Raw genomic sequence first — 18,028 nt, forward strand, 5'->3', positions numbered from 1 at the left:
TACTACACATCTATGTTTTTCTTTTTTTGTCACTACAAAAAAAACCTTATTTAGAGGAGGTTATTTTGGGGAGGTTATAAAAAACCCCCTCAAATTAACATACTTTAAGATGTTTAATTTAAATTATCTAACTGACAATATTTGTGGGGGTTTTAATTTCTTTCAAGAGAGGTTTATAACCTCTTTAAATAAAAATATATTTTTATTCATCATCTTCTAATTCTTTTACATTTTTCCCTCTAAAATTTTAGACTAAGTTTCATTTTAACAATTCTAAAATTTTATTCCCTCCGGATTTAAAACCCATCTGTGCCTAAAACCATTATTTTTCTAAAAGTTAATTTTCTTCTAAAAATCTTCTTACAATTCACCTGAACCCTAGCTCAGTCTTCTCACTCTGCTCACTCTGCTCAGCTCACTCTGCTCACTCCGCTCACCTGAACCCTAGGTTCTGCAAAATCCCCAATTCCTAAGGTTTCATCTCCAACATCATCCGCACCTGTGAAATCAGCGGTTCCCAAGGTCTCATCTCCAACATCATCTGCACCTGTGAAATCAGCGGTTCCCAAGGTCTCATCTCCAACATCATCTCCACCAGCTGACTCACCACTATTACCTACTCCAACAGCATCCCCCACACCAGCCGAAGCACCAACAGCGCCATGACCAGCCAAAAAAGCACCAGCACCGGCAACACCTAGGTTCTGCAGAATCCTCAATTCCTAAGGTTTAACTCTAACACCAAGTGCTTTGGTCGTTTACTCCTAGTTAATTGCTAAAAAGCTTATCCCAATGATTATGGGTGTACATACCTTGAATTGCCTTACATAAAGCTCACCGATTCTAGTTGAGGAGTGTAGACTAAATTTCTCTTGGTTATACGTATAGTAATGAAATTTGGTATCTGTGTAAGTGCATTGTTAGCAAAATGATGCTCTCCAATTCCCAACTTTTCTCTGATGTCACATCTGGTACATTGCCCCTAAATACTTTTGTGAGGATTTCCGGCAAAGTCAACATCTTAGGGTTTATCAAAGTCCATGTTGTTTCCTCCACGTCTTGTGATATTGCAATTAATCTTTCTAATAGAACAGTTGGGAACCAAGAGTGCCAATACAGAACAAAACTTTGATTATCAGTTTTTAATTTACGAATGAAACTATATTCTAGATAAGTAGAACGTGTTTATTGCTTAATGTTCATATTTCACTTTGTTGTATTCGTAATTGTGGTTGATCCTACTCGCCCCTTTCCCGCTCAAGCTACTTCTAGGAATTTATTTGGTATTAATTTTCCTATTTTGGTTACTTCATAATAATGCTTACTTTCAAGTTAACAAAAGACTTGGATGACTCATCATTCCAAGATGCTATGTCATTTGAGGTTTTTTTAGATAATTTTTTGTCTTGCAGAGATACTTCCACCAATGTTTTTAATGTTAATGTAGATTGTCATAATGTCCTTTATAATGATCTTGTGGTAGATTCTATCATTGATCATGTTACTGATACACTATCCATCACCACTACCATTGATGTACTTACAATCCTTGTTGGGTGTTGTAAGACCCTTGATATTTAGCAAAGATAATTTCTGACATCCTCACCATTAATGCACGCCACATCATTTCTCAGCCATTAAAACCCACTACCTAATCTGATCCCCTCCCTCTCTGGCATACACGGAAAGCCACGCCCATCATTTCTCTGAAACATTAAAAACGTACCAAACACTGCATGCACACACGCAACCTGTCGCGGGAGAAGCTTCCCATTTCAGAATTGGTGTGCAGGTGTCAACTTGGGAGACGTTCGTTCGAACGAACGTGAGTTTAACACACTTAGAATTTTTGAAAACTCTCTCTCACCTGCACCATTCATCTTCTTCCTCAGAACCCAACCTTTCGTTTTCTCCAACTTCTCTCTAGAAACCCTCACCTTCTCTTTACTGTAACTCATCACCTTCTTCTCCGATCACGTTTCAGAACCGTAGGAACGTTCCTGGCACCGTGAGCTTCAATCCGAACCGAACAGATCCTAGTTCTGTAACCGGTAAGTCACTCGACTCTGGACGTTGATCTGAACGTTTGTTCTGTAGTACATGCAAACTAAGATTCAGTTGCAGGCATGGGGTAGAGGTCTGAGTTGTTTCTGATTTCTGGTGTTTTAGATTAAGGGAAAGTTGTTGAGCGAAACCTGAGGGTAGAACGCTGTTAGAGGTCGAACAAAACCTTGCTTTTCGGGAGTACACTGCTATCCAGGTAAGGGAAGCTTAGTAATTTAATTTATACTTGTATGTTGTATGTAAACATGATAGGAACTGAATGTATGAGATGTATGTCGATTGAGTATGCATGGTCGAACGTTGCTTTACTAAATGAATATGATATATGTTGGTTGAAATGTATGATATGAGTGACGTGTATGAATACGAAATATACATGCTTAGGAACGAGAGAATGTAAGTGAAACTTGAATATCAACTTCCCTATGATAACGTATGTCCGACATTAAACGGTTCTCGACCGTTTGGTGTTCTAGTAAACTTCTTTGAATTGGAATACTTTCATTGGGAAGGATTCTGGTCGAGCATGAGCTATGTAGGTCTTTTACTTAGAACTTATAATCAACAGTGTCGAGCACCCTTGATAATACAGATCGTCCATCTGTGTCGACCGACAGTGTCGAGCATCCTTGAAATACAGATCATTCATCTGTGTCGATCGACAGTGTCGAGCACCCTTGATAATACAGATCATCCATCTGTGTCGACCGACAGTGTCGAGCATCCTTGAAATACAGATCATTCATCTGTGTCGATCGACAGTGTCGAGCACCCTTGATAATACAGATCGTCCATCTGTGTCGACCGACAGTGTCGAGCATCCTTGAAATACAGATCATTCATCTGTGTCGATCGACAGTGTCGAGCACCCTTGATAATACAGATCGTCCATCTCTCTCGACCGACAGTGTCGAGCACCCTTGTAATTTAGATCATTCATCTGTGTCGACCGACAGTGTCGAACACCGTGTTAATACAGGTCGTTCATCTATCTGGTAGTCAGTATTACTTTATTTTGGAACGGGGTAAATTCTTCAGTCTCGTTCCTCACGGTTGTCCTCGTTATAAAGAGGGCTGAAAGTTTGATTATTTACATACTCGGACTGAAAGACAAAAATGAAAATAAAAGTGAAAGATTTTGAATGATGAACATTATATGAGATGATTAAACGTTTATGAATGTTGTACGAGCGTTCCAGGGAGGAACGACTCACATATGTTGAATGTGGAATTTGGTAAAGTATGACTGTGGGCATGCTAATGCTGGCTTGGTCCATCCTGATATTCCGTGACACTCGTCTTCACTTAGAGGAGAGTGGTTCATGTGTGGGAATGGCAGGAGGTCCTTAGTCCATAAGTTAACATGGGCGACGTAAGAACGGACTAACCTCGAGTGGTAGCTGTCGAGTGTATCCCAGTTACTACACCACTCGGGTGCAAGGACGCCTGTAGCTACACAGATTCATACAGTCCGGACGGTCCGTCTAGAAATAGTTGTTGGATATTTGTTTATTTATTTATGTTGAATCATTCTGGTATGTTTGACTGGATTGAATTGATACTTTAATGTGTGAATTAAATTACATAAGCTTACCCTGTGTTCTCTTCTTTGTGTTGTCGATTGTCTTTGTACGTCTGTCTTGTCCTTGCGATGATCATCCATGTGGATGGGAGCAGATGGAAGTGAGCTGCTGGAAGAGGCGCTGGCAGAAGAAATTTCGGAAGATGTTGGACCGGTTGAAGTAGGGATTAAGGTCGAGCCCTAGAGTGCTCGACATGTAGTAGCTGATAGTATTTTTGTTTAGTCTTAGAATTTGGATACCGTCGGCTACATTACATTTTTGTATTTTAAAACGTTCGACGTTTTGGACCTCGTATCTTTTTGTAAAGACTGCACTGTTTTAATGATTAATGTAATTAATTCTGATTATGGTTATCACTATATTTTGGGATGTTACATTAGTGGTATCAGAGCAGTTTTGTTCTATAAAAAGGACACTGTAGGATATGAGTGCACTGTGTTTTTGCTGTGTGCTTATTATATGTTTGGTGAGTTATTGTTTTAACTCTTACACATCACTAACGTTCGTTTTTCTCTGGCTCAGAGAACAAATGGCGCCTAGACTTCCTCCTCCTCCACCACCCAATGGATCGGATACGACCTACAGTGCCAGATTGTTGGAAACCGTGATCGAACGGTTGCAACAACAAAATGCTACACTAATGGAGCAGAACACAGCTGCTTTAAGAAGTCTTGAGGCCGCACGCGAGAACTCCGAAGCTACTCAGAGACAATTAATGGAACTCATTGCCGCCACCAGAGGCACGCCGGGAGCGTCCTCTTCCAATGCTGTTCATCATACCGAGTGGAGTTTGGAAAATTTTCTTCAACACCATCCGGCCAAGTTTAGTGGGAAGGGTCTTCCGGATGAGGCGGATCAGTGGCTGCAGGATATGGAACGGATTTACAATGCTAAGAGGTGTCCAGATGAGAATCGTTTGGCTTTCACGGAGTATTTGCTTACTGGAGAAGCAAGCCATTGGTGGTCGAACGCGAAAGCTATACTGACGGACGCTCACAGACCTGTTACTTGGGAAGTTTTCAGAAGCAAATTCTATGAGGAGTACTTCCCGGATAGCGTCCGTTTTGCTAAAGAAGTGGAATTTTTGCAACTGGTGCAAGGAGGAATGTCGGTTTCAGAATATACAAATAAGTTCAAGCACTTGGTGAGGTTCAATACTATGGCCACCAGTGAAGAGTGGCAATGTCGGAAGTTTGAGAACGGCCTAAGGAGTGATTTGAAAGTTATGATTTCAAGTTTGTGCATAAGAACGTTTCCTGCCATGGTTGAGAGGGCCAAAGTGTTGGAGAAGAACATGGCGGAAGCTGAACGACATAAGAAACAACAACAAGTGAGTAGGGGACCGATAGTGTCCAGGGGAGGTATGGTTCAGAGGAGGACTCCGTACGCTCGTCCTAGTCAACCATCTCATGCAGGCGGATCACAAGCAATCGTTCCTGTCGGATAGTCTGGACAGGTGAACGTAACTTGTTTCCAGTGTGGGGGACCACACTACCGTTCTTCCTGCCCACAGCTGATGGGAGGTAAATTCTGCACTCGATGTAGAAGAAATGGACATCTGGAGAGTGAATGCAATATGGGCGGACGCGCTGTTATGAGGCCGCCGAACGCTCGAAGGAACCAACAAGGGAGAGGTGGTCGAGCCCAAGTTGTCGGGCGTCTGTATGCCATTACTGGAGCGGAAGCAGCGAGTTCAGGTACGCTCATCACCAGTACCTGCTTGATTTATGGAAAGCAATGTTGTGTATTGTTTGATTCGAGGGCGACACACTCCTTCATCTCGAAGGCGTGCGTTGATAAGTTGGGAATAGCTGAGAGCGAGATGCAGTTTGATCTGGTGGTGTCGACCCCAGCAGCTGGTGAGATCAGGACATCTACTGTGTGTGTTAGATGTCCTATTGAGGTAGAAGGACATAGATACAAGGTGAACCTCATATGTTTGCCTCTAAAAGAATTAGAGGTAATTTTGGGAATGGATTGGCTGAATACCAATCGCATTCTCATAGATTGTGGAGCGAAGAAATTAATCTTTCCTGGTGAAGTAGAGGAAGTTCTTTCAGTGACGTTCGGTCAGCTGAAGGAAGATATTATGGAAGGCGCCAGCTGTTTCCTCATCATGACGCACGAAGACAGTGGAGTTGTGAATGCGAATGAGGAACGATCGTCCAAGGTAGTGGACGAATTCCCTGATGTTTTTCCGGAAGATATCCCTAGACTGCCTCTGGTTCGTGAAATTGAATTCACTATTGACTTGGTGACGACAGCAGCACCTATCTCTGTTCAACCATATCGGATGGCGCCTGCAGAACTGGTTGAACTCAAAAAGCAGATTGAAGAGCTAATGAAGAAGAACTTTATCAGGCCGAGCGTATCACCATGGGGAGCGCCTGTGCTCTTGGTGAAAAAGAAGGATGGCAGCTCTCGGTTATGTATAGACTACAGACAATTGAACAAGCTGACCATCAAGAATAAGTACCCACTGCCAAGGATAGATGATTTATTGGATCAACTGCATGGGGCGACGGTGTTTTCTAAGATTGATTTGCGTTCGGGATATCATCAGATCAGGGTGAAGGAGAGCGACATCCAGAAGACTGGTTTCAGGTCTCGTTATGGACACTACGAATATGTAGTGATGCCGTTTGGTGTGACGAACGCGCCAGCAATCTTCATGGACTACATGAACAGGATATTCCGACCATATCTGGACAAGTTTGTAGTGGTCTTCATTGATGATATCCTGATTTACTCCAAGAGCCATGAAGAGCATGAAGAACACTTGCGGTTTGTACTTGGCGTGTTGAGGGAGAAGGAACTGTACGCCAAGTTATCAAAGTGTGAATTTTGGATGAAAAGCGTACAGTTCTTGGGGCACATTGTGTCGGCTGAAGGAATCTCTGTGGACCCGGCAAAGGTACTAGCAGTTATGGAATGGGAAAGTCCGCGTTCGGTCACGGAAGTAAGGGGTTTCGTTGGTCTCGCGGGCTACTATCGACGCTTCATTGAAGGATTTTCCAAGATAGTAGCACCACTAACACAGCTCACACGCAAGGATCACCCGTTCGCTTGGACCGATCGGTGTGAAGAGAGTTTCCAGGAGCTTAAGCGGAGGTTGACGAGCGCTCCGGTTTTAGCGATTCCAGACACTGCCAAACCATTCGAAGTCTATTGCGATGCCTCTCATCAAGGTTTGGGCTGTGTGCTGATGCAAGAGAGACGAGCAGTGGCGTACGCCTCTCGACAATTGAAAAGTCACGAGAAGAACTACCCAACGCACGACCTGGAGTTAGCAGCGGTCGTTTTTGCACTGAAGATTTGGAGACATTACTTGTACGGACCTACGTTCCAAGTTTTCAGTGATCACAAGAGTCTCAAGTACCTCTTTGATCAGAAGGAGTTGAATATGAGGCAGAGGAGGTGGCTTGAGTTCTTGAAGGATTATGATTTCGAGCTACTCTACCATCCAGGAAAGGCGAACGTGGTAGCGGACGCTCTAAGCAGAAAAGTGGTACATGTGTCGTCCATGATGGTGCGCGAGCTGAGTTTGGTGGAAAGCTTTAGAGACCTAAGGTTACAATTCGAGCTGGAGTCGAACAGTATCAAGTGTTGTAACCTTAGAATATCCAGCGACGTGTTTGAGCGGATCAGAACGAAGCAACGAGAGGATGAAGAGTTAGTGAAGATATTTAATGCCCTCGGTACGGATCAGGCCAAAGAGTTTAACACTGGAACGGACGGTTTCTTACGTTATCAGGGCCGGACGTGCATTCTGAATGATGGAGATCTGAAGAGAATTATTCTGGAGGAAGGTCATCACAGCCATCTTAACATGCATCCTGGCATGACCAAGATGTATCAAGACCTCCGGAAATCATTTTGGTGGCCTGGAATGAAGAGTGATGTCGCTCGTTTTGTGGCATCATGTTTAACTTGCCAGTGTGCAAAGGTTGAACACCAACGACCAGGCGGCTTACTTCAGCAGTTGGAGATTCCCGAATGGAAGTGGGATAGCATATCCATGGACTTCGTGACTCACCTACCACGTACGATCAGAAATCATGACTCAATTTGGGTGATCGTGGATCGACTGACGAAGAGCGCCCATTTCCTGGCAGTAAATTTGAAGATGTCGATGACCAATCTAGCCAAGCTCTACATTCAAGAAATTGTTCGTCTGCATGGAGTGCCGTCGAGCATAATTTCTGACCGAGACACAAGGTTCACTTCACGGTTTTGGCAGTCACTTCAAAGCGAGCTCGGTAGTAAGTTACAAATGAGTTCGGCTTATCACCCTCAGACGGACGGCCAGTCTGAACGGACCATCCAAACGCTGGAAGATTTGCTGAGAACGTGCGTCCTAGATCACTTAGGCGCCTGGGATGAGGTCCTGCCGCTAGTGGAGTTCACGTACAACAACAGTTTCCAGGCGAGTATTGGAATGGCACCGTTTGAAGCACTTTATGGGAGGAAGTGTCGAACACCACTTGCTGGTTCCAGGAAGGAGAGAACGTGCTAACTGGACCCGAACTTATCCAGCAGACGACAGAAAAAGTGAAGTTAATCCAGGAGAGGTTGAAAACGTCGAGGAGCAGGCAGAAGTCCTATGCCGACAAGAGAAGAAGACCGTTAGAGTTCCAAGCTGGCGATCACGTATTCCTTAGACTGAATCCAACCACGGGAGTCGGCAGAGCTATGCGGCCAAAGAAATTATCCCCGAAGTTCGTCGGACCCTATCAAATACTAAGGAAGATTGGCCCAGTAGCGTACGAGCTAGCATTGCCTCCTCAACTCTCGAATCTTCATCCTGTCTTCCACGTTTCCCAACTCCGGAAGTACATACCCAATCCTTCTCATGTTTTGGAGCTGGAAGACGTCCAATTGCGCCCAGATCGAATGTTGGAGTTGCAGCCTGTGCGAATTGAAGAAAGCAATACTAGATATTACAAGAAGAAAGCTGTTCGAATGGTGAAAGTGTTATGGGACGCAAGAACTGGTGACTCAACGTGGGAAGTGGAGAGCGCCATGAGGGACTTGTATCCACACTTGTTTACGGGTAAGTTTTTAATTTTCGAGGACGAAAATTTTTGTAGTTAGGGAGAATGTAAGACCCTTGATATTTAGCAAAGATAATTTCTGACATCCTCACCATTAATGCACGCCACATCATTTCTCAGCCATTAAAACCCACTACCTAATCTGATCCCCTCCCTCTCTGGCATACACGGAAAGCCACGCCCATCATTTCTCTGAAACATTAAAAACGTACCAAACACTGCATGCACACACGCAACCTGTCGCGGGAGAAGCTTCCCATTTCAGAATTGGTGTGCAGGTGTCAACTTGGGAGACGTTCGTTCGAACGAACGTGAGTTTAACACACTTAGAATTTTTGAAAACTCTCTCTCACCTGCACCATTCATCTTCTTCCTCAGAACCCAACCTTTCGTTTTCTCCAACTTCTCTCTAGAAACCCTCACCTTCTCTTTACTGTAACTCATCACCTTCTTCTCCGATCACGTTTCAGAACCGTAGGAACGTTCCTGGCACCGTGAGCTTCAATCCGAACCGAACAGATCCTAGTTCTGTAACCGGTAAGTCACTCGACTCTGGACGTTGATCTGAACGTTTGTTCTGTAGTACATGCAAACTAAGATTCAGTTGCAGGCATGGGGTAGAGGTCTGAGTTGTTTCTGATTTCTGGTGTTTTAGATTAAGGGAAAGTTGTTGAGCGAAACCTGAGGGTAGAACGCTGTTAGAGGTCGAACAAAACCTTGCTTTTCGGGAGTACACTGCTATCCAGGTAACGGAAGCTTAGTAATTTAATTTATACTTGTATGTTGTATGTAAACATGATATGAACTGAATGTATGAGATGTATGTCGATTGAGTATGCATGGTCGAACGTTGCTTTACTAAATGAATATGATATATGTTGGTTGAAATGTATGATATGAGTGACGTGTATGAATACGAAATATACATGCTTAGGAACGAGAGAATGTAAGTGAAACTTGAATATCAACTTCCCTATGATAACGTATGTCCGACATTAAACGGTTCTCGACCGTTTGGTGTTCTAGTAAACTTCTTTGAATTGGAATACTTTCATTGGGAAGGATTCTGGTCGAGCATGAGCTATGTAGGTCTTTTACTTAGAACTTATAATCAACAGTGTCGAGCACCCTTGATAATACAGATCGTCCATCTGTGTCGACCGACAGTGTCGAGCATCCTTGAAATACAGATCATTCATCTGTGTCGATCGACAGTGTCGAGCACCCTTGATAATACAGATCATCCATTTGTGTCGACCGACAGTGTCGAGCATCCTTGAAATACAGATCATTCATCTGTGTCGATCGACAGTGTCGAGCACCCTTGATAATACAGATCGTCCATCTGTGTCGACCGACAGTGTCGAGCATCCTTGAAATACATATCATTCATCTGTGTCGATCGACAGTGTCGAGCACCCTTGATAATACAGATCGTCCATCTGTGTCGACCGACAGTGTCGAGCACCCTTGTAATTCAGATCATTCATCTGTGTCGACCGACAGTGTCGAACACCGTGTTAATACAGGTCGTTCATCTATCTGGTAGTCAGTATTACTTTATTTTGGAACAGGGTAAATTCTTCAGTCTCGTTCCTCACGGTTGTCCTCGTTATAAAGAGGGCTGAAAGTTTGATTATTTACATACTCGGACTGAAAGACAAAAATGAAAATAAAAGTGAAAGATTTTGAATGATGAACATTATATGAGATGATTAAACGTTTATGAATGTTGTACGAGCGTTCCAGGGAGGAACGACTCACATATGTTGAATGTGGAATTTGGTAAAGTATGACTGTGGGCATGCTAATGCTGGCTTGGTCCATCCTGATATTCCGTGACACTCGTCTTCACTTAGAGGAGAGTGGTTCATGTGTGGGAATGGCAGGAGGTCCTTAGTCCATAAGTTAACATGGGCGACGTAAGAACGGACTAACCTCGAGTGGTAGCTGTCGAGTGTATCCCAGTTACTACACCACTCGGGTGCAAGGACGCCTGTAGCTACACAGATTCATACAGTCCGGACGGTCCGTCTAGAAATAGTTGTTGGATATTTGTTTATTTATTTATGTTGAATCATTCTGGTATGTTTGACTAGATTGAATTGATACTTTAATGTGTGAATTAAATTACATAAGCTTACCCTGTGTTCTCTTCTTTGTGTTGTCGATTGTCTTTGTACGTCCGTCTTGTCCTTGCGATGATCATCCATGTGGATGGGAGCAGATGGAAGTGAGCTGCTGGAAGAGGCGCTGGCAGAAGAAATTTCGGAAGATGTTGGACCGGTTGAAGTAGGGATTAAGGTCGAGCCCTAGAGTGCTCGACATGTAGTAGCTGATAGTATTTTTGTTTAGTCTTAGAATTTGGATACCGCCGGCTACATTACATTTTTGTATTTTAAAACGTTCGACGTTTTGGACCTCGTATCTTTTTGTAAAGACTGCACTGTTTTAATGATTAATGTAATTAATTCTGATTATGGTTATCACTATATTTTGGGATGTTACAGGTGTGATGTGAGCAACCTTCCTAAACTCTCTGTATGTACATCTCTCACTACTCTCAAACTTTCTTATATATTCAGTGAGATCACAAATTTCGATCTTCCTTCTCTTAACCACCTATACCTCTATGGTTGTGAATTTGTGTGTGAATCGGAAAGCCCTTTTGATCCATTTAAGGGTTGTGTCAATTTGGAATCTCTGTATTTGGTTAGTTGTACGTATTATGGTGAATTCAATACCTTCAAAATCTGTGTCTCCCACCTTGTAGACTTAAATATATCAGATTGTAGAGTGTCTGGGAAGTTTCAAGGTGACTGTGTCTTTGAGCTTCAAACACCAAGGCTTCAATATTTTAAATATACTGATTTTTATCATTTATATTGTCCTTTATAATGATCTTGTGGTAGATTCTATCATTGATCATGTTACTGATACACTATCCATCACCACTACCATTGATGTACTTACAATCCTTGATGGGTGTGATGTGAGCAACCTTCCTAAACTCTATGTTACACTTCTATTTTTTATTTTAAAATACTTTATGGGTGTTCCATTCCATCTCAATTAATATATTTAATTTACAGATATATCAGTTAACTATGTTGCTTTTTTATTAAATCAATATTTAGTCTTACAAATATATTTGACATAATAACGTGTTGATGGAATCCTGTATGGATAATAATAGTTACAAGGTCAAGTTGACCAAAAGCCCTTTGGCTATTGCCAAGTCAATGAAACTGGTGCTTTTGATTTGTGCAAATATGTTAAAAAAGGAGACAACCTTGGTGTGAACGGATTTAAGTTCACGTGTTGAAGGAAGGCAAATCATAATCTAGGTAGCCCAGTGATCATAAAACCATGGTCGTTTTTCATGTATCAATGTCCAATGTCTAGAAACCCATTCTCCCGTATTGGGATTCAGAATTTATTTTGGAAGAGTGAAATGAAAATTTGTAATTGTTAAAAAACAATTAATATTGCAAGCATATTATATTAAATAATAATTGTTTTTCTAATTAATAACCAATATTCATATGATTCGTGGGGTGGTAGGTATAATTGCACATGTGCTTATGTTTTGTGCCAGTAGTCACAGATTCACAATATTGATATACATGAATGATTTACGTAAAAATGCATTTTTTTTAAAGGTTATGTATGCAGAAAGATAAGAGAGAATTAGAAAATAACAGAGGAAATAGTTTATCCTTGAATCTGAGCTAGAATAAATTTGAGGGAAATTTATTCTGGGAGAACAGATATATTGAAGATTAATTAAAGTATGCATGCATTATTCAAACTGATAAAAGAATGGGTGTGGGATATAATGATACTTTCATTTGGTAATGTTTACAATACGCATTTTTGTATCTTTTGTTATATGATTGTGTATTTTTTGTTATATTTTGGGAATGAAATTGTCATAACAAAAAACTACTTAATTGATGTTGTAGGTTTCTCTTTTAAGTATTGCAATCTCACAGTTATCAAGGTTAGTAGAAACAAGTGTTTAATTTTTTTTAATTCATTATTTGTTTTTATTTTCCATTAATATTGTATTATTTCTTATGTGTTAGTGTATTTAAGTTTGTTTAGGAATATTTTTGAATGGATAAGTCTTGGATAACTAAGCCTCGAAATACAGTTGAATACTCAATTGGTTTAGAAAAATTCTTAGATTTTGCTTTTGAGAATGGAGCTTCTGGAGACACAATTCGATGTCCATGCCCCAAATGTGGGTTTGTGAAATGGCAAACTAGAGGCATAGTTGAAGAGCACTTGATTTTAAAACAATTTCCCATAAATTATGTTATTTGGAATCTTCATGGTGAAAGGCAAAGACAAGATATTTCTAGAAATGAAGATGAGTCACAAGAGGCATTTCATTTTGAAAATGCAATGGAAACAATGATAAATGAAGCATTGGGACATTATAGGCAAGAAGGTACTAATACAGGCAGATCACAACCATTGGGTGAAGATGATGTTAGTAATGAAAGGCCAAGGGAGAATCATAATGAATTTAATGAGTTTGTCAATGACGGAAATCAAATATTGTGTGATGGGAGCAAGTACACAAAATTAGAATTTGTAATCAAATTATATCATATCAAGGTTTTGTGTGGATTAAGTGACAAGGCAATGACTATGATCCTAGATTTGCTAAGAGATGCATTTAGTGAAGCAAAGTTGCCTCTTTCTTTTTATGAGGCTAAGAAAATCATCAACAAACTTGGTCTTAACTATACCAAAATAGATGCATGTCCGAATCATTGTATGTTATATTTAAGAGATGATGAAAAAGATTTGCAAACATGCAAACATTGTGGTACATCTAGATGGAACCCAAAGAAGAAAAAAAAGCAACCTGCAAAAGTTTTACGTTACTTTCCTTTGAAACCAAGATTGCAAAGATTGTTTATGTGCTCTAAGACTGCAGAGCATATGAGATGGCATTCTTCAGAGAACAAGGATGGAGTTATAAGGCATCCAAGGGATGGTGAGGCATGGAAGACATTTAGTGTAATGCATCCTGAATTTGCTTTAGATCCTCGAAATGTTCGCTTAGGCCTTGCCAGTGATGGTTTTAATCCTTTTGGCACTATGAGTTCTACTTATAGTATTTGGCCAGTGTTTTTAATTCCATACAATCTTCCACCTTGGCTTTGTATGAAGCACACCTCATTGATCCTGTCCATGATCATTCCAGGTAAGCAGATGCCTGGAAATAGTATTGATGTGTACTTACAACCCCTTGTGGATGAGTTACGTGAGCTATGGAATGATGGGGTGGAGACCTTTGATTCTTCATTGAATGAAACTTTTAGAATGCGAGCAGCTCTTATGTGGACAATTAGTGACTTCCCTGGCCTTGGTATTTTATCTGGTTGGAACACACACACAGGTTTAGCTTGCCCTACTTGTAACTTTGATGCAGAACCTTGTCGTCTTCCTCATAGTAGGAAGTGGTGTTTTATGGGACATCGTCGCTTTTTAAGTAGAAACCATAGATTTAGATTGAATCGTGTTCGCTTTGATGGAAGCACTGAAGAACGAAATCCACCACTAAAATTATTTGGATCTGACATTTTTAGGCAAGTGGAAAATATTAATGTTACATTCGGGAGAGGAATTCATTTGGATGGTAGAGGAAAAAGATGTAGACAAGAAGTTAAACAGTGGAATAAAAGAAGCATTTTCTTTGAACTTCCATATTGGGAGTCTAATTTGTTACGTCACAATTTAGACTTCATGCACATTGAAAAGAATGTATTTGACAATTTAATCTATACTTTGTTGAATGAAAAGCCTAAATCCAAAGACAATCTTAATGCAAGGAAAGATTTGAAGGAAATGGGCATAAGACAGGATCTTTGGCCAGATGATAATGGAAAATACCACCTTGCTTTGTTTTCACTAACTCGTGATACGAAAAAGTTGTTTCTCAAAACTTTGAAAAATGTTTTAGTACCTGATGGTTACTCAAGTAACATTTCTAGATGTGTTGATGATGTTCAACAAAAAATATCAGGACTAAAAAGTCACGATTGTCATATTATTATGGAGCAATTACTTCCATTGGCAATACGTAATTTGTTACCAAACCATGTCACTGCAACCTTGGTGGAGTTTTGCTCATTCTTTAAGGCTCTTTGTAGTAAAAGCTTAACTGTTGAAGACCTTGAAATGCTTCAAAATCGTATTGTGGTTACACTTTGCCACTTAGAGATGTTATTCCCACCATCATTCTTCACAGTTATGGTTCATTTAACTATCCATTTGGTAGAGGAAGCAAAGCTTGGAGGTCCAGTTCATTATCGATATATGTATCCTATAGAGAGGTAATTGCTAACTACTTTTAGTTCAAGGTATGATATTATAGTATCCAATTTATTTAATGTAATTATTTATCATTATTATAGGGAATTAGGTCATTTAAAGACCTTTGTACGAAACAAGGCACAACCAGAAGGTTCTATAGCTGAGGGATACTTAGCTGAAGAGTCTCTTACATTTTGTTCTAGATACATTGAAGATATAGAGACAAGGTTCAATAGACAACGACGTGTTTGTGATAACCCAGATGATAATGAGTGTTTTGTTTCATCTATATTCCCACTAGGTGGGAAGGTGGTAGGAGGTTCCTCAATGTTTACTTTAACTCATATGCAAAAGCTACAAGCCCATCGATACGTGCTTTTAAATTGTGCGATAGTCACACCGTTTGTTGAGTAAGTACACTACATTAAGTGTGTGATTTATAGTTCAACAAATTGAACTACATTATTCTTGTATTTTATGCATATAATGTAATTAATTTTTGTAGTGAATTTAGAGATCTAATGAAAAGAAGATCAAGAGGAAGGCGACCTTCAACTACTGAGATAGAAACTAGAGTGTTTAAAGAGTTTGTTGATTGGTTTCAAAGGCGGGTGGGTGATCAAATAGAACACTTTCTCTTACTTAACAAGTTTTCTTTTAATTATATCTAACATTATTTCCTTATTTAGATGATGAATCCAGAAACAATAAATTCAATGTCTACTGACTTGAAGTTTCTAGCACGAGGTCCATTGGATAATGCTAGAAGATTTACTGCTTACAACATCAATGGGTTCAAATTTTGAACATTGAGTCGTGATGAGGGATTGAGAACACAAAATAGTGGTGTCTTTTTAACATCTAATACAGCTTGTGTTTCAAGTGCTGTTGATAGGAACTTAAGGCAAGCAGACTTATCCTATTATGGAAAGTTGGAGGATATTATTGAGCTTAATTATTATGGTCGATTCAAAGTTGTTCTTTTCAAGTGTAAGTGGGTAGATACTACACGAGAGAGAGGATATAAAAAGGATGAATGGAATTTTAATTGTGTTAACTTTGATAGACTTATTCACCTTGGAAACCGTGAAGAACATGAACCTTATATTGAGGCATCTCAAGCACAAATGGTATATTATGTTGATGATGTGGTTAATAAAGGATGGAGTGTTGCTGTGCATGTAAAGCCAAGAGATTTGTATGAAATTGGAGAAGAGGTACAAGAAGAGTTATATGAAAACGAACCATACCAAGATCAAGAGTTGGACAAATTTTATAGTAATGACAATGAATATGTTCAATTGGCTACAAACCATTTAGACGAGGATATCAATTAGTCAAATGTATAATTGACTCATGGTTGAATTCTTAAGGTGATGATATGTACCACATGTTTGATTTCTCAGTTTCAGGTTAAGAAGAAGTGACCTTTTCTGAATATTGACTCTTTATTAGCTTGTTCTCTCATTTGGAAAGGTAATAAGATCCTAACTCATTCATATGTGCTATTGTTTTTTCAGAATTGATTTTCTTGAATCTGATTGCATGAGATGAACTTGTAAATTTTACAAAGTTAATTATCAGTTATTAGATCATTGACAGATGTGTGTTAGTGTAGTTTAGGTACTTACAAAGTTACATTTGACAGATCATTGCCAAATATCAATATAAAAAATATATTAATATTGGCCAAGTTCAAGTTACATTGATAGAGGGCATCTACATGTTGTTTAGTGCTGTTTTTAAAGTTTCATGCTTCGATGGTTTATGTGAATTTGATGATTTTATGTGGCATCTACATGTTGCTTATTTTGCCGTTTGTTTTTATGTGGCATTTCTGAATAATGCCTGATTCTCTCCATATTTAGAACTCCTTGCATATATTCCCTTTCATAAACCAAAGAGTCATGACATATGCAATCTACAGAAGGATTGTGAAGGCTAAAATTTGAACCCATTAATTACCTCTTCTGCTCTCACTGGCTTTTTGTGAACCGCAACATGTTTACCAGGATGTACTAGTTTCAACACCCTTTTCTCTGTTTTGATGCTTCCCATTTCAAAAACTATACAGAATTTTTTGAAAGAGGATGTCTAGAAAGAAAGTATATACACTGTTTGTAACACGTATCATATGATGACACAGCAAGTGAAAACTCCTAGGTAATGATCTTTGGAGAACAGAAATCTTGTTCTAGGCATTGGTCTCATTGGATGATTCACTTTCTTTGTTAATTTCCCTTTTTGTATTTTGTTTCTTTCCGTTTCCTCTCCAAGAATCTTCAATTGGAAAAGACATTTTATAAGGAAACAAATCTTTCCCAAATCTCTTTCATGTTTTTGATATTATTAACGTTAAGATCCTAGTAACAAAACTAAGCTTAAGATGCAGTATATTCATTTTTTGTGTCACGTGCTTAATCAGTTTAACATATTGTTCTGAGATAACTATTTCTACACTCCAGCTCGTGGAAAGTTACAAAGACTTAGTAAATAATTTCAATATATTGTTTAGCCTTTTACAATTTATGATGGAAGTAACTCTTCATTTTTTCAAAATAGGTACTCGTTTTTCTACATTCTATATATATATATATATATATATATATATATACTAAATTAATTTCTTGACACTATCATCACTGTTAAGACAGCACAACTTCCTTAGCGATGGTTGTTTACTACCAGCAGGATAGAATATTCCTTTTCCATCCTTTAGGCCCTTACTCCATGTCCCTATATAAAGCCCCCCATCTACAAATTTATACACCCCAGGTACAACCACCATAATCAGTCTTAAAATCAACAGGAGAAAAAGTCACAACAAACCCTTAAGTTTGCGTAGTCTTTGAATAATCTTTAGCCACTTTATTGTGTTCTTTTTTTTGTTCATGATTGTGTTTTTTATATTTCTTTCTTTTAATATTTGTCATGAATATGTAGCCATGCCAAAGGTCAAGCGATTTCGAAATCTACAAAAATCATCACCTCAAC

At 39.6% G+C, this 18,028-nt stretch overlaps 2 protein-coding genes across 2 annotated transcripts; both read left to right on the plus strand.

Moving 5' to 3' along the window:
- The first annotated feature begins 1,317 nt into the window (after positions 1 to 1,317).
- LOC124839510 (uncharacterized) lies at positions 1,318 to 11,599 on the plus strand. Its single transcript, XM_088112950.1, has 2 exons — positions 1,318 to 1,556; positions 11,212 to 11,599. The coding sequence occupies exons 1-2, from the start codon at positions 1,318 to 1,320 to the stop codon at positions 11,597 to 11,599; spliced, it is 627 nt and encodes a 208-aa protein (XP_087969076.1).
- A 1,184-nt stretch (positions 11,600 to 12,783) lies between these two features.
- Positions 12,784 to 15,640, plus strand: LOC148200432 (uncharacterized). Its single transcript, XM_088114188.1, has 2 exons — positions 12,784 to 15,054; positions 15,136 to 15,640. Exons 1-2 carry the CDS (start codon positions 12,821 to 12,823, stop codon positions 15,446 to 15,448), a joined length of 2,547 nt encoding a protein of 848 aa, XP_087970314.1. The 5' UTR covers positions 12,784 to 12,820; the 3' UTR covers positions 15,449 to 15,640.
- The last annotated feature ends 2,388 nt before the right edge of the window (positions 15,641 to 18,028 follow it).

This window comes from Vigna umbellata, chromosome 4 (assembly GCF_029865625.1).
Source record: "Vigna umbellata cultivar VRB3 chromosome 4, Vumbellata_1.0, whole genome shotgun sequence".
Taxonomy (NCBI): Eukaryota; Viridiplantae; Streptophyta; class Magnoliopsida; order Fabales; family Fabaceae; genus Vigna; species Vigna umbellata.

Bases quoted from the DNA above. Each gene is read 5' to 3' on its own strand.
- LOC124839510 (XM_088112950.1), top strand. From the start codon at position 1,318: ATGCTTACTTTCAAGTTAACAAAAGACTTGGATGACTCATCATTCCAA. The intron at 1,557-11,211 runs GTGTTGTAAGAC...GGGATGTTACAG, and splicing joins GTACTTACAATCCTTGTTGG to GTGTGATGTGAGCAACCTTC.
- LOC148200432 (XM_088114188.1), top strand. From the start codon at position 12,821: ATGGATAAGTCTTGGATAACTAAGCCTCGAAATACAGTTGAATACTCA. The intron at 15,055-15,135 runs GTAATTGCTAAC...TCATTATTATAG, and splicing joins TATATGTATCCTATAGAGAG to GGAATTAGGTCATTTAAAGA.